This window comes from Hyperolius riggenbachi, chromosome 1, assembly GCF_040937935.1.
Source record: "Hyperolius riggenbachi isolate aHypRig1 chromosome 1, aHypRig1.pri, whole genome shotgun sequence".
NCBI classification, from domain to species: domain Eukaryota; kingdom Metazoa; phylum Chordata; class Amphibia; order Anura; family Hyperoliidae; genus Hyperolius; species Hyperolius riggenbachi.
The window spans coordinates 621034717-621048614 of record NC_090646.1 but is presented as its reverse complement, the minus strand read 5'-3'; the positions used below and the strand labels follow the sequence as shown (position 1 = coordinate 621048614).

General features: G+C 47.0%; 1 protein-coding gene across 1 annotated transcript in view; it reads left to right on the top strand.

Annotated features, from left to right (window-relative positions):
* TTC33 (tetratricopeptide repeat domain 33) overlaps window positions 1-13898 on the top strand; it is a 372200-nt gene that overhangs the window by 290559 nt on the left and 67743 nt on the right. The window contains exon 4 of the mRNA XM_068250872.1: window positions 7967-8098. Within this exon, the coding sequence (XP_068106973.1) occupies window positions 7967-8098 (132 nt within the window). The remainder of the gene's footprint in view (window positions 1-7966; window positions 8099-13898) is intronic.

Here is a 13898-nt window from a genome sequence, read left to right as displayed (position 1 = left end):
CTTGTAAACCCGTAATGGCTCTGGTATTTATAACCGGGGATGGTCATGTCTAGGAGAACTCATGGAAATGCTTGTGATCATCAGTTTGATCAGCTGTTAGATTTATAAGATTCTGATTTGCTGTGACGACTTCCTGGTTTAACACATGATCATGACCAGGAAATCTGAACCTTACAATTTGATCAGCTGAACAAACTGATCAAATGCTTCTCCGTGAGTTTTTCTAGGCAGGACCATACTTATTTATAACTGAGAAGTACTTACTAATTAGAGGAGGACCAAAACTGGCAAGACAGTTCCAAGTCTAGAGAAGTCAATGCCCCTCTTTTTTTAACATAATTTTATTGAGCATGGAAAGAATGAGCAGTTACATAACCAATACATATCAAAGTTGGTGATCTGGCATACAGTTGAACATTCTTTCTAGTGAACAGCTTGGAGCAAATATAAGTTGACCTTAACCATTTTGTCATAGTAAAAATGCCCCTCTTTTGTCTGACGTTGGGATCAGGGCTTCTAGAGCATGCAATAAAGGATCTGGAGTCTAACAAAAGTACCTTGGAAGCCACTTTACGTTTGGTATATCCTAACCTGGTAAGGGTGCATGCTATGCCTTTCCACTAGAGGAGAGCTCTCCACTGTCACTAACTGGGTCCTGCTGTGTCACAGTTGGTTCCAGAACTGGAGGAAAAATGTCTGGTAGAATTTAGTCTTTAGGAGCACAAGTCCAGGTGCCATAGCAATTGGCCAGTTGGTATTCCCCTGACAAGTGCTGTATCATATGTTAGTCACCCAACCTTATCGTAAGTATCTGAGTGGATGAGTAGCTATGGAACCTCCGTATTAGACTGTAGTAAAAATACATAATTTTGGGTGGAGGTAAAATCTCCAGTAGGCAAATCTTACCTTAAGGAGTCCAATAGGTAAACAAAGTTGCTAAGTAGCTGTTGAGGGACCCCCGTATCAAAAAACTCAAGGGGAATGACCTGTACTGGGTGGCCACGCTACTAGACCCTCGGTACAGGCACAAAGTGGCGGACCTGTTACCAACTCAACACAAGGCGGAAAGGATGCAGCACTTGCAGAACAAGCTGGCAATGATGCTGTACAATGCGTTTAAGGGTGATGTGACAGGACAACGCAATAAAGGTACCACTGGCAGTAATCCTCCTCCTCCCAAGTCCACGCAGGCAAGGACAGGACGCTCCAGCGATCTCGGGGTGATGTCGGACATGCGGACATTCTTTAGTCCAACGCCTCGCTGTAGCCCTTCCGGATCCACCCTCCACCAACGCCTGGACCGGCAGGTAGCCGACTACCTGGCCTTGAGTGTGGATGTAGACACTGCGAGCAGCGACGATGAACCCTTGGTCTACTGGGTGCGCAGGCTTGACCTGTGGCCAGAGCTGTCCCAATTTGCCATCCAACTTCTCTCTTGCCCTGCCGCAAGCGTCCTCTCAGAAAGGACCTTCAGTGCAGCTGGAGGCATTGTCACTGAGAAGAGAAGTCGCTTAAGTCACAACATTGTTCAGTACCTCACCTTTATCAAAATGAATGATGCATGGATCCCGGAGGGCTACTGCATGACCGAAGACTAAGTCAGTCCCCACACACAGCATCTCTGCCTGCAGGCCGCTTGACTGCCTTCTCCGCCACCACCAACAGGGTCCAGGACTCTAGGCGGATTCCAGAATTTTTTAGGCCGCTGTTAGCAGCGGCCGCTACACTAATTTTTCTGGTGCGTGTACATGCCTGCCTGATTTTTCTGGCTGCACTGCGGGCGGCTGCAACAAAAAAAAAAGGCATGTACATGTGCCCATCCCCCATCATGATCATTACCTTGCCGCGGTGATGGGGCTTGCGTATCACAATGAAGCAATGACCTCCGGCTATAGGAGTGTCTCGGGTGGGGGTGGCACACCAAAGATAATAAGGTCGTTGTTTCATTGTGGTCAGACCAAATTTGATCAGCTGGACAGTCACTGTTCTGTCATTCAGCTACATCAGCCGGGCGACCATATGGGCTGTAAAGCCACCGTCACCTGCACTTTCGTCATGGTGTGCAGTAGTCCAGCACGGCCGTCACTACACAAACAGCTGTTTGCGGTGCGTTACACAGTGAGTTTGGTCTGTCAGTGTGAAGCAGTACACTAATTACACTACCTGATTGATGTATACACATGCAAGATGTTTTAAAGCACGTTAGGCCTGCAATTTAGCATTCAATATAGGGGCATTCAATATGATTTCTGCCCCTAAAACGCTGCTTTGCGTTTAATCCCAATTTTTCCCCGGGACTTTGGGCATGTATCCCACTCCGCCATGCCCCCCTCCAGGTGTTAGACCCCTTGAAACATCTTTTCCATCAGTTTTGTGGCCAGCATAATTTTTTCTATTTTTCAAAGTTCGCCTCCCTATTGAAGTCTATGGCGGTTCGTGAACTTTTCCGCGAACTGAACCTTCCGCGGAAGTTCGCGAACCTAAGATCGGAGGTTCGGCCCATTACTATTCAGTGGACATTGAAGTTTCAACCAAAGAAAGTTCATCATTTGGTTTCCAAGTGTGCTGAAGTTTACATAGAAACAACTTGTTTGGCATTCATGGAATACAAGACGCATGGACCTCAGTGAGGGACATTAAGTAGACTCTAGCCTGGTGATTAACTAATAACTGACCAATTTTACCACCTCCATGACAGTTTACCTACACAATCTGCTCAGTAATCAAAATCTGTTGAACCTCATACTACATGGAGGTGGTAAAATTGGCCAGTTAAAATTAAAGGTTTGCACTAGGCTTCTGAGTTTATCATAGCTGTGTCATAACTTTTTAGGATGCGTACACATATCAAATTTTTATTGGCTAATGAATGATCTATTTTTTTACTTCCATGTAGTATGAGCGGTTACATACTTAACTAGCTTATCAAAATCTGTTGGATCTCATATTACTTGGAAGTAGAGATGGGCCGAACGGTTCGCCGGCGAACGGTTCCACGCGAACTTCGGTGGTTCGCGTTCGCGTCCCGCTGGCGAACCTTTGCGGAAGTTCGGTTCGCCCCATAATGCACCTTGAGGGTCAACTTTGACCCTCTACATCACAGTCAGCAGGCCCAGTGTAGCCAATTAGGCTACACTAGCCCCTGGAGCCCCACCCCCCCCTTATATAAGGCAGGCAGCGGCGGCCATTACGGTCACTCGTGTGCTGCCTGCGTTAGTGAGAGTAGGGCGAGCTGCTGCAGACTGTCTCTCAGGGAAAGATTAGTTAGGCTTAACTTGTTCCTGGCTGGCTACATACCTGTACTGTGAACCCACCACTGCATACCTGTACTGTGAACCCACCACTGCATACCTGTTCAGTGAACCTGCCACTGCATACCTGTTCTGTGAACCCATCACTGCATACCTGTTCAGTGAACCTGCCACTGCATACCTGTGCTGTGAACCCACCACTGCATACCTGTTCTGTGAACCCACCACTGCATACCTGTGCTGTGAACCCATCACTGCATACCTGTTCAGTGAACCTGCCACTGCATACCTGTGCTGTGAACCCATCACTGCATACCTGTTCAGTGAACCTGCCACTGCATACCTGTGCTGTGAACCCACCACTGCATACCTGTTCTGTGAACCCACCACTGCATACCTGTGCTGTGAACCCACCACTGCATACCTGTTCTGTGAACCCACCACTGCATACCTGTTCAGTGAACCCACCACTGCATACCTGTTGTGTTCAGTGAACCCGCCACTGCATACCTGTTCTGTTCAGTGGACCCGCCACTGTATACCTGTTTAGTGAACCCGCCACTGCATACCTGTTCTGTGAACCCGCCACTGTATACCTGTTCTGTTCAGTGAACCCGCCACTGTATACCTGTTCAGTGAACCCGCCACTGTATACCTGTTCAGTGAACCCGCCACTGCATACCTGTTGTGTTCAGTGAACCCGCCACTGTATACCTGTACTGTTCAGTGAACCCGCCACTGCATACCTGTTCAGTGAACCCGCCACTGCATACCTGTTGTGTTCAGTGAACCCGCCACTGCATACCTGTTGTGTTCAGTGAACCCGCCACTGCATACCTGTTGTGTTCAGTGAACCTGCCACTGTATACCTGTTGTGTTCAGTGAACCTGCCACTGTATACCTGTACTGTTCAGTGAACCAGCCACTGCATACCTGTTCTGTTCAGTGAACCTGCCACTGTATACCTGTACTGTTCAGTGAACCCGCCACTGCATACCTGTTGTGTTCAGTGAACCCACCACTGCATACCTGTTCAGTGAACCCACCGCTGTTTGCGGTGCGTTACACGGTGAGTTTGGTGTGTCAGTGTGAAGCAGTACCTTAATTACACTACCTGATTGATGTATACACATGCAAGATGTTTTAAAGCACTTTAGGCCTGTCATTTAGCATTCAATGTGATTTCTGCCCTTAAAACGCTGCTTTGCGTCAAATCCAGATTTTTCCCCGGGACTTTTGGCTTGTATACCACTCCGCCATGCCCCCCTCCAGGTGTTAGACCCCTTGAAACATCTTTTCCATCAGTTTTGTGGCCAGCATAATTATTTTTTTTTTCCAAAGTTCGCATCCCCATTGAAGTCTATTGCGGTTCGCGAACTTTAACGCGAACCGAACGTTACGCGAAAGTTCGCGAACCCGGTTCGCGAACCTAAAATCGGAGGTTCGGCCCATCTCTACTTGGAAGTGGTATATTTGGCCACTCAGCCATTAAAAATTGGATGAATGGATGTGTGTACACACCCTTGTTTCTGTGAAATGTTTGTCACCAGGGGGCTGAATTTGTACTTTCCAGCGCCCAAGGTCCGTTACGAGCCTGGAGGGGGGGGGGGGGGGGGGATGAAGAAATGGCTCAAGTCATTAAAAGCGTCTGTCCAGCTATACTGTTTAGCTCAGCTTGAGTTTTAAAGTGAAGTTGATATTCCCATGAATATACAGTAAATCTTACCGATTAGAAATTCTTCTCTACAACCCTGGCACTAAACTGAAGCTTGTATGTTCCTGGATCATTAGGAGATAGCACTGTCTTATCACACACCAGGAGGTAAGTAAGATGCACAGAGCTCTGGAATTCACGCTATGTGTGCAGCAAAGCAGGGCGGCATCGGAACAGGAGGGATGATTTATTTTGACGTGTGGCCTCTTATCTCTCCCCAAGTCCTGCCGCCCTTCTGCACTTCTGCTTTTTCAGCGCCCAAAGCCATGGCCTTTGCGACCTTTCCAGGGATTAGCTCTGTTTGTCACACAGCCATTAAGCAAAGCTTGGTTAAAAAAAATGAGGTTTGCCCCAAAGGTAAAACCATTAACACAAATTTTCTGACATTAGCGAACAGTCCCCAAAAAATCCATTTTATGCCAAGATTGTCTGGGAAGTCTGAAATGAAACAGTAGCTTTTTGTTTACATTTAATGAGAACTCTAATAAACAGCACATATATTTCATGTACCAGTGAGTTCAGACAGGGAGAGGCCTTACACTTTTCGCATGGTAAGAATAAGGAACTTGCGTGGGCGACAGACCCTTAAAACGAATTGTTCCCATATGAGCAGACGCATGTAAACGTTCACTGGTTGCTAACAAACATCAGAAATGTAGAAATTGCTGTGATTTCTGCTACTACAGACGTGATAATGTAGAGGTTGTTTTTTGACTGAAATAAAGCAATGTATAAACATAGCAGGCGGTTTGTTTCAAAGTCTGCTTCCTCTGACTACGAGGACTGTTTGTACCACTAGCGGTCAGCAATTAGATTCATTTCTTCTTTGGAAAATTTTAATCTGCTTCTTGGCTTTGGACAGCTAAGTTGTTATTGACAAATGAAGCTGGTTATATGAAGAAAGAATTGATCTTGTTGTCGCAAGGAAAACAGTCAGACTTGCTCTGTCATTTTCCCATAATGCAGTTTGGCATAGCGTAGGCTGACACAGGAAAATTATAACGACTTGCTCTGTCTTTTTCCCATAATGCAGTGGGGAATAGCGTACGTTGACACTTGAAAATTATCACAACTTGCACTGTCATTTTCCCATAATGCAGTGGGGCATAGCGTACGTTGACACATTAAAATGATCATGATGGTGAAATTTTAGTACTGTGGTTACTAACATTCATGAGTGTAATTTTATTTATTTACATAGTGCATTCATATTTTACTGCTCTTTATAGAGAGTACTGGCCCATTCCTATCAGTCGCCGAAGCAGGGAAGAGCCAAAAAACGATTGTCTCATCACCCAAATGCATAAAACCGCTTCAAACAATACACAAACTGCAACAGCGGCCACTGCAGGATCGCTGTCAGTGTCTTGCTGCGCAGTAGTACAGAATGATTTATCGCCCACTTTTCTACACTACTGTACAGCAAGCCACTGAGGGCGATCCTGCAGTAAGCACTGTTGCAGTGCTTGTATTGTTTGTAGCAATTTTATGCATTTGGATCCTGTGTGCAGTAAGTGAATTTAAAGGGTTAGTTCAATATATAAAAAATGAGTTTAACTTACCTGCGTATTCCTGCAGCCCCCTGGAGTCACCCTGTTCCCACGCTGTCCTTCTGAAACCCTCCAGCCAGCAGCGACGACCCCTGCAAAGCTGGCTGGTTGCCACCAGGTGGCGGCTACTGCACATGTGCGGCCCTGAGCAGCACACCCTGATCGCACTCCCACTGCCAGGAGCGCTCTGTGCATGCGCAGTAGTGAATGTCGCATATGGCACATGCGCAGAACGCTCCCAGTATCGGGAGCGCAGTGAGGAGGCACGTGGCCAGCCAGCGTTGCGGGGATCACCGCTGCTGGCAGGAGGGTCACAGAAGGATGGAGCAGGAACAGGATGACTCCAGGGGGGCTGCAAGAGGCCCCTAGGTAAGTTAAACTCATTTTTTTAACACTTAGGATTTCTTTTAACAAATTTTTGTTTTGGAAAACTCATAAATGCTTTTAAAACCATTAAAAAAATGATTTTACTGTGATGCCCTCTCCTTGTATGTGGTGATGGTCACCTGTGGGTTTGTTGAGCACCTGGTGACTACAGGTTACTAGAGATGCATATAAGGGATATGTGAACGCTCGTAAATTGTAAAAAAAAAAAGGGGGGGGGGGCAGGCATGTGTAGGAAGCAGTCCTCTTCTGTCCCCCTCTATTATCTTCTAAAGGCCCCCCGAAGCTACTTCTGGGTCAGTGAGTTATGCGCAGGCGCTGCGTGCCTTTGATCACGCGACACTGGCCGGAAGTGCTCTGCTCATGACGTCCTGACTATGTAGTGCGCATCAGCAGGCAGTGCCTGCGCACTACTTACCAACCTGGTTGACCTGGATCGGGACCTTCAGAAGATAACGGAGGGGGACGGAGAGGAACGGGGGAGCGGTGGGCATGGGGACTGCTTCCTACACATGCCTGCTCCTCTTGTTTTTTACAATTATGAGCACTCAGTTACCTTTAAAAGATAGAAAGGAATTTCTGAATTTGTGTACCCTTAATTGACATTTGACAAAATGTTTGGTAAAATCTGGTGTTTTCCGCTTTACCACATGCGGTAATACTTTGTGAATTGAGCCTTTAGCCATTAGCTTGAAGATTGCTCCCGTGAGATCTGCTTTCCATGAGAACATCCAGAAGCTTCCCTTTACGAGGATGTGGTAGCGTGCCACACTGTGGCCCCCAGTTATTTCTTCATCAACTTCATAAAGCTCCTCAATAAATGGCAATAAGCACATGGGGGACGCGTGTCCTGTGAGTGCTCAGCGCTGAGTTCCGCGTACTGTTCCTGCCTATTCCCCGATGTGCTGTGACATAGCATCCAGCGTGACTCATCTTCAGAGACTCATTACAGATTTTTACATTTTTCAATGGGAGATCATTAAAACAGCATCCTTTCCTCCCAAAGGTTAAAGCTTGGTCACGGTCTCATCAGCGTGTTTTATGTGTTTTGTTTTGTTTTTTTGCAGTCTCTTCTGTGTCTTCACGAAATCTTCCCAGCCGTGCAAGCTGCTGAGACAGCGGTGAAGAGGAGGCCGCACTTTGTGGAGGCTTGGCAGACGCTGGGACGAGCACAGCTGGGATTAGGGGAAATTGCCATGGTGAGTAGACACAGCATATTCCGATGAACCGGGAACATCAGTCTGTTAAAGAGGAGCCGGATGTTGTACGATGTGTTTACATAGAAGATAGAGCATTCACTCTGGGGGGTGCATATTGACATTAAAAAAAGGCAAACTCACCTTCTGTAAATCTTCTGTTGCCACAAAAGGCCTTAAAGGACATATTTCGCGAATGAGGTAAAAAATAAAAAGTGGTTTATGCATAAACTATTAAACATCCTTCTAAAATAGTGTAAAACGTTTTTTGTTTTTTTTTTAAATGTATGGTTTCATCAATACAACATGTAATGTAAACAGTAACAGATGACAGACTGTGAGGCTGATCCATTTGTTAGGGGTGTTTTTTTTTTTACTTTCTTTTCACAAACATAACTACTGCCTACCTAGTTTCATTGGTGTAATCCATTGCTGGCAGGAATAGCTGTTACAGCTGTTATAATAAGGCTTTGATTTAAAGCAATATATAATGGTAGCGCAGAATTGGCCATAAACACCTGATACATCTCAGTGGCATAAATATTCTTTATTGCACAAAGTCAACACTGTGGGTATACACCTTACCGACTCAAAACACAGACAAAAGTTAAAAACCTATTTCTGCGCAGAAACTTGGACAATTAAAACCGAGGAGCCACCTCCGCACTTCCCCAAGTCAATATTCTAGGCTTGCGTGCATGGAGTCTGTCGATGACACTGTTGCTCCATGCATTCAAGCCCAGTCCGCCCACACATACACACCACCTCTCACCATACACCCGGCAGCTGCCTCCCCCTAATGGGGACACGTCTTGTAGATCTTGGCAATGGTTGGCAAGCAAGCATTAATTTGTTAGCAGCAGTGTAGGCATTAGTGCTGTCAACTAGGGCAGTGTCATCCAGACATCATTCCTCCAGTAGTTTATGCATTCATAATATGTTATACTTGCGGTAAGTCCAGGATGTGGTACATCACAGATCAGTTTTGCTGTAATCTCTCCCCTCCTCCTCAGTGACCTCTGGTTTTGTCGGTCTTGGTAGCAAGTTAAGCTTCCCAGGTCCTTTTTATGTGTGTTTAGAAGGCCATCTTTCCAGACCGTCCTCAAGGTACATCGGGGGATGGGGTACCTTTCACAGCCGTCTACGCACTCAATCAGTTCAGTTTAGGCAGGGCACACACCTCAGCGCTCAGCAGCCACCTTTTTTCAAAGCAAGTGGAGGTGTGTGCCCTGCCTAAACTGAACTGATTGAGTGCGTAGACGGCTGTGAAAGGTACCCCATCCCCCGATGTACCTTGAGGACGGTCTGGAAAGATGGCCTTCTAAACACACATAAAAAGGACCTGGGAAGCTTAACTTGCTACCAAGACCGACAAAACCAGAGGTCACTGAGGAGGAGGGGAGAGATTACAGCAAAACTGATCTGTGATGTACCACATCCTGGACTTACCGCAAGTATAACATATTATGAATGCATAAACTACTGGAGGAATGATGTCTGGATGACACTGCCCTAGTTGACAGCACTAATGCCTACACTGCTGCTAACAAATTAATGCTTGCTTGCCAACCATTGCCAAGATCTACAAGACGTGTCCCCATTAGGGGGAGGCAGCTGCCGGGTGTATGGTGAGAGGTGGTGTGTATGTGTGGGCGGACTGGGCTTGAATGCATGGAGCAACAGTGTCATCGACAGACTCCATGCACGCAAGCCTAGAATATTGACTTGGGGAAGTGCGGAGGTGGCTCCTCGGTTTTAATTGTCCAAGTTTTTGCGCAGAAATAGGTTTTTAACTTTTGTCTGTGTTTTGAGTCGGTAAGGTGTATACCCACAGTGTTGACTTTGTGCAATAAAGAATATTTATGCCACTGAGATGTATCAGGTGTTTATGGCCAATTCTGCGCTACCATTATATATGTAAATTTACACTGGCCGCACCAGCTCATCAGTTTCTGAGAAAATAGGTATCAACCAAACTTTGCACATAGACTGCAGTTCCGCAGCAAAATTCTCAAATTTGATTTAAAGCAACCCTGACAAGAGGAAAAATAATAGATAACTACCTATGTGGAGGGAAGGCTCTGGATCATAGAGCCTTCCTGGACCTCTCTCCATGCCCTCCTTCCACCGTTGTGCCCCATTGAAGTTATTTGACCTGAAGGTGGAATATCACTTTAGAACTCCGTGAAGGGCTTCGGAAGCACTTGATGATACGTGGGGGTGTTGCTAGGATCCTAAGAGATCCGGGGTACTTTTGGGCACTCCAGCCGGAAAATAGGTGTGGCCATGGGTGGAGCCAACTTAACATGAACTTAACAGCGGTCTAAGTAGGCCTGCCCAGCAAAATGTTGGATGAAGCCCTCCCCCCCCTCTCCATTAATGCAAATGCAGCATAGCACATAAATAGGCAGTGTCACTTAAACATAACTAGGCAGTTACCTGGCTGGTCTGGCTTTCTGCTGGGTGAGCTGGTCTGCTTCCAGTCCCCCCCCCCCCCCATGGCATTCCCTGACTTTCTAATGGTCCCCTCCCATGCTCCCATGGGCCTCCCATTGAGGCACCACAACTCCCAGCATGCCCAATAGAAGAACCACAGCTCCCTGCATGCCCCCATAAAGGCATCACAGCACTCAATATGCCCATATAGAGGCACCATAGCACCCAGCATACCCCATTGCAATGTGCTGTGGTGCCATGCTGGGTGTTATGGTGCCTCTGTGGGGTATGCTGGGTGCTGTAATGCCATGCTGGGTTCTATGTAGTGCCATGCTGGGTGCTGTGGTGCCTCTGCGGGGCATGCTGGGTACTGTGTGGTGCCCTGCTGGGTGCTGTGGTGCCTCTGTGGGGCATGCCGGGTACTGTGTGGTGCCCTGCTGGGTCCTGTGGTGCCTCTGGGGTATGCTGGGTACTGTGTGGTGCCCTGGTGGCTGCTGTGGTGCCTCTGTGGGGTATGCTGGGTACTTTGTGGTGCCCTGCTGAGTGCTGTGGTGCCTCTGTGGGGCATGCTGCGTACTGTGTGGTGCCCTGTAGAAATGTCGCGAACGGTTCGCCTGCGAACGGTTCCAGGCGAACTTTGGTGGTTCGCGTTCACCTGCACCATGTGAACTTTTGTGGAAGTTCGATTCGCCCCATAATGCACTACGAGGGTCAACTTTGACCCTCTGCATCACAGTCAGCAGGCACATTGTAGCCATTCAGGCTACACTAAGCCCTGGAGCCCCAACCCCCCCCTTATATAAGGCAGGCTCCGGCGGCCATTAGCCTCACTCGTGTGCTTGCTAGAGACAGACTAGGGACAGCTGCTGCAGACTTGTTCTTCTAGGGACATATTAGTTAGGTTCTTGGATGCTTAGCTTGCTCCTGGCTGATTATTATTGCTTTTATAGCACCCCTCAACAGCTCTTTTCAGAGCTCATCCTGTACTTTTTTTTTTTCCTGTGTGTCAAACTGACACTTTTGTTGCATGCACAGCATTGCTAATTGATAGTGTGTGTGCCACTGCTAGCAGCCCAGCACATTCAGTGACTACCTGTGTGTGTGACAGGGAGCTGCACATTGTACTAACCAGTACTGCATATACCCAGTACCTGTTGTGTTTACTTAACCCACCTCATCACTGCATATACCTAGCTTTGTGTTGAGTGAACCCAGCTCACTGCATTTAACTACCTGTTGTGTTGAGTGAACCCACCTCACTGCATATACCTAGCTGTTGTGTTGAGTGAACCCACCTCACTGAATCTAACTACTTTTACTGTTGAGTGAACCCACCTCACTGCATCTAACTACCTGTTGTGTTGAGTGAACCCACTCACTGCCCATCTAAGTACCTTTACTGTTCAGTGAACCCACCTCACTGCATCTAACTACCTGTTGTGTTGAGTGAACCCAGCTCACTGCATCTAACTACCTGTTGTGTTCAGTGAACCCACCTCACTGCATCTAACTACTTTTACTGTTGAGTGAACCCACCTCACTGCATCTAACTACCTGTTGTGTTGAGTGAACCCACCTCACTATTATTATTATTATTATTATTATTATTATTTAGTATTTATATAGCGCCGACATATTACGCAGCGCTGTACAATGTGTATATATATATCTTTTCACTAACTGTCCCTCAAAGGAGCTCACAATCTAATCCCTACAATTGCCATTTGTCTATATTATGTAGTGTAAGTACTGTAGTCTAGGGCCAATTTTGTTAGGGGGAGCCAATTAACTTATCCATATGTTTTTGGAATGTGGGAGGAAACCGGAGTGCCCAGAGGAAACCCATGCAGACTCGGAGACAACATACAAACTCTTTGCAGATAGTGCCCTGGCTGGGATTCGAGCCAGGGACCCAGCGCTGCAAGGCGAGAGAGCTAACAACTACGCCACCGTGCTGCCCATCTAAGTACCTTTACTGTTCAGTGAACCCACCTCACTGCATCTAACTACCTGTTGTGTTCAGTGAACCCACCTCACTGCATCTAACTACTTTTACTGTTGAGTGAACCCACCTCACTCTAGTGCCCTTCTGGGTGCTGTGGTGCCTCTACTCTGCATAGCTCCCAACTGTCCCTCTTTTGGAGGGACTGACCCTCTTTGGGAACCCAACCCCTCTGTCCCTCTTTCCTCCTCATGTGTTCCTCTTTCAGGACTCGTATACAGATCTATGTTAATATATGTATTTTTCTACTGAAAAAAATGACTGTAGCATACTCTAAATGTTATTTATATCCTTTAAATTGATATTTTTCTTATTTTCAAATGTTAATACGTAGGAAAATGAACCAGGATAGAAAATTCCAGGGTGGTTTGAATTATAAAACAACTTATTTTTGCTATGAAATCTTTTTGGTATGCGTGACTAGGGGTGTGGCGGGGGCGTGATCAGGGGCGTGATCAGGGGGGTGGCTTAAGTCCCTCTTTCATATCTCAAAAAGTTGGGAGGTATGACTTTGCCTGGCCGACATCAGGGGCACCACAGAATAGATCCGGGGACGTGCCACTGATCTTTGGGGCTAGCAATGCCCCTGGGGATAGGAATACTTCCAAAGATGAGCAGATCCATACTGCACATGCTGGAGTCCAGCCTTGTGCATGCATAGCATGGATGCATTCGTCTTTGGAAGCACTCGGGGATATGAGTTTTTCTAAAGCCAGCCAAGGCATCCCAAAGGTATGAAATTTGAACAGGGGACATCAGTAGAACGAGGGGACCTACCAAAGACCAGGAAGGCTCTATGGGGTTCAGAGCTTTCCCTCTCCATAGGTATCTATTCCTTTTTCACTCGCTTCTGGGTTAGTTTAATCCATTAGGGCCAATTGTCTCCGCCCACTCCCATGTGATGATGCTCATAGCCAGCCCCTTTTTCCCAAATGACCACACATGGGTCTGACTGCTTAAAGACCCAGGCTGTCTTCAGCCATGTATCTAAATTCCATTGACCAGATCTCCCCTTTAGCCAGGGGCATTTCTAGTTACCTAATATTCAAGGGCACCTCTAGCTACTGAATACTGAGGGTACCTCTGGCTACCTAATACTAAGGGTCACCTGTAGCTACCTATGACGGGCAAGGGAAGTAATGGAGACGTGACAGTTGGGCCTGTCAGCACACTTGCGGTTCGGCGGGTGTTTGTAGGTTCATGGAGGGTGAAGGCTAAGGTGCCAGGACATCTGTGCCTATAGGCTCCCGTGATGTAAATCCGAGCCTGTGAAATACTAAGCAGCTGTAGGGGCTGGTAACAAAACGAATGTGGCGGCCTGTTCGTTTTCATGACCAGCAGATAACCGTGAATGAAGCTGTTCAA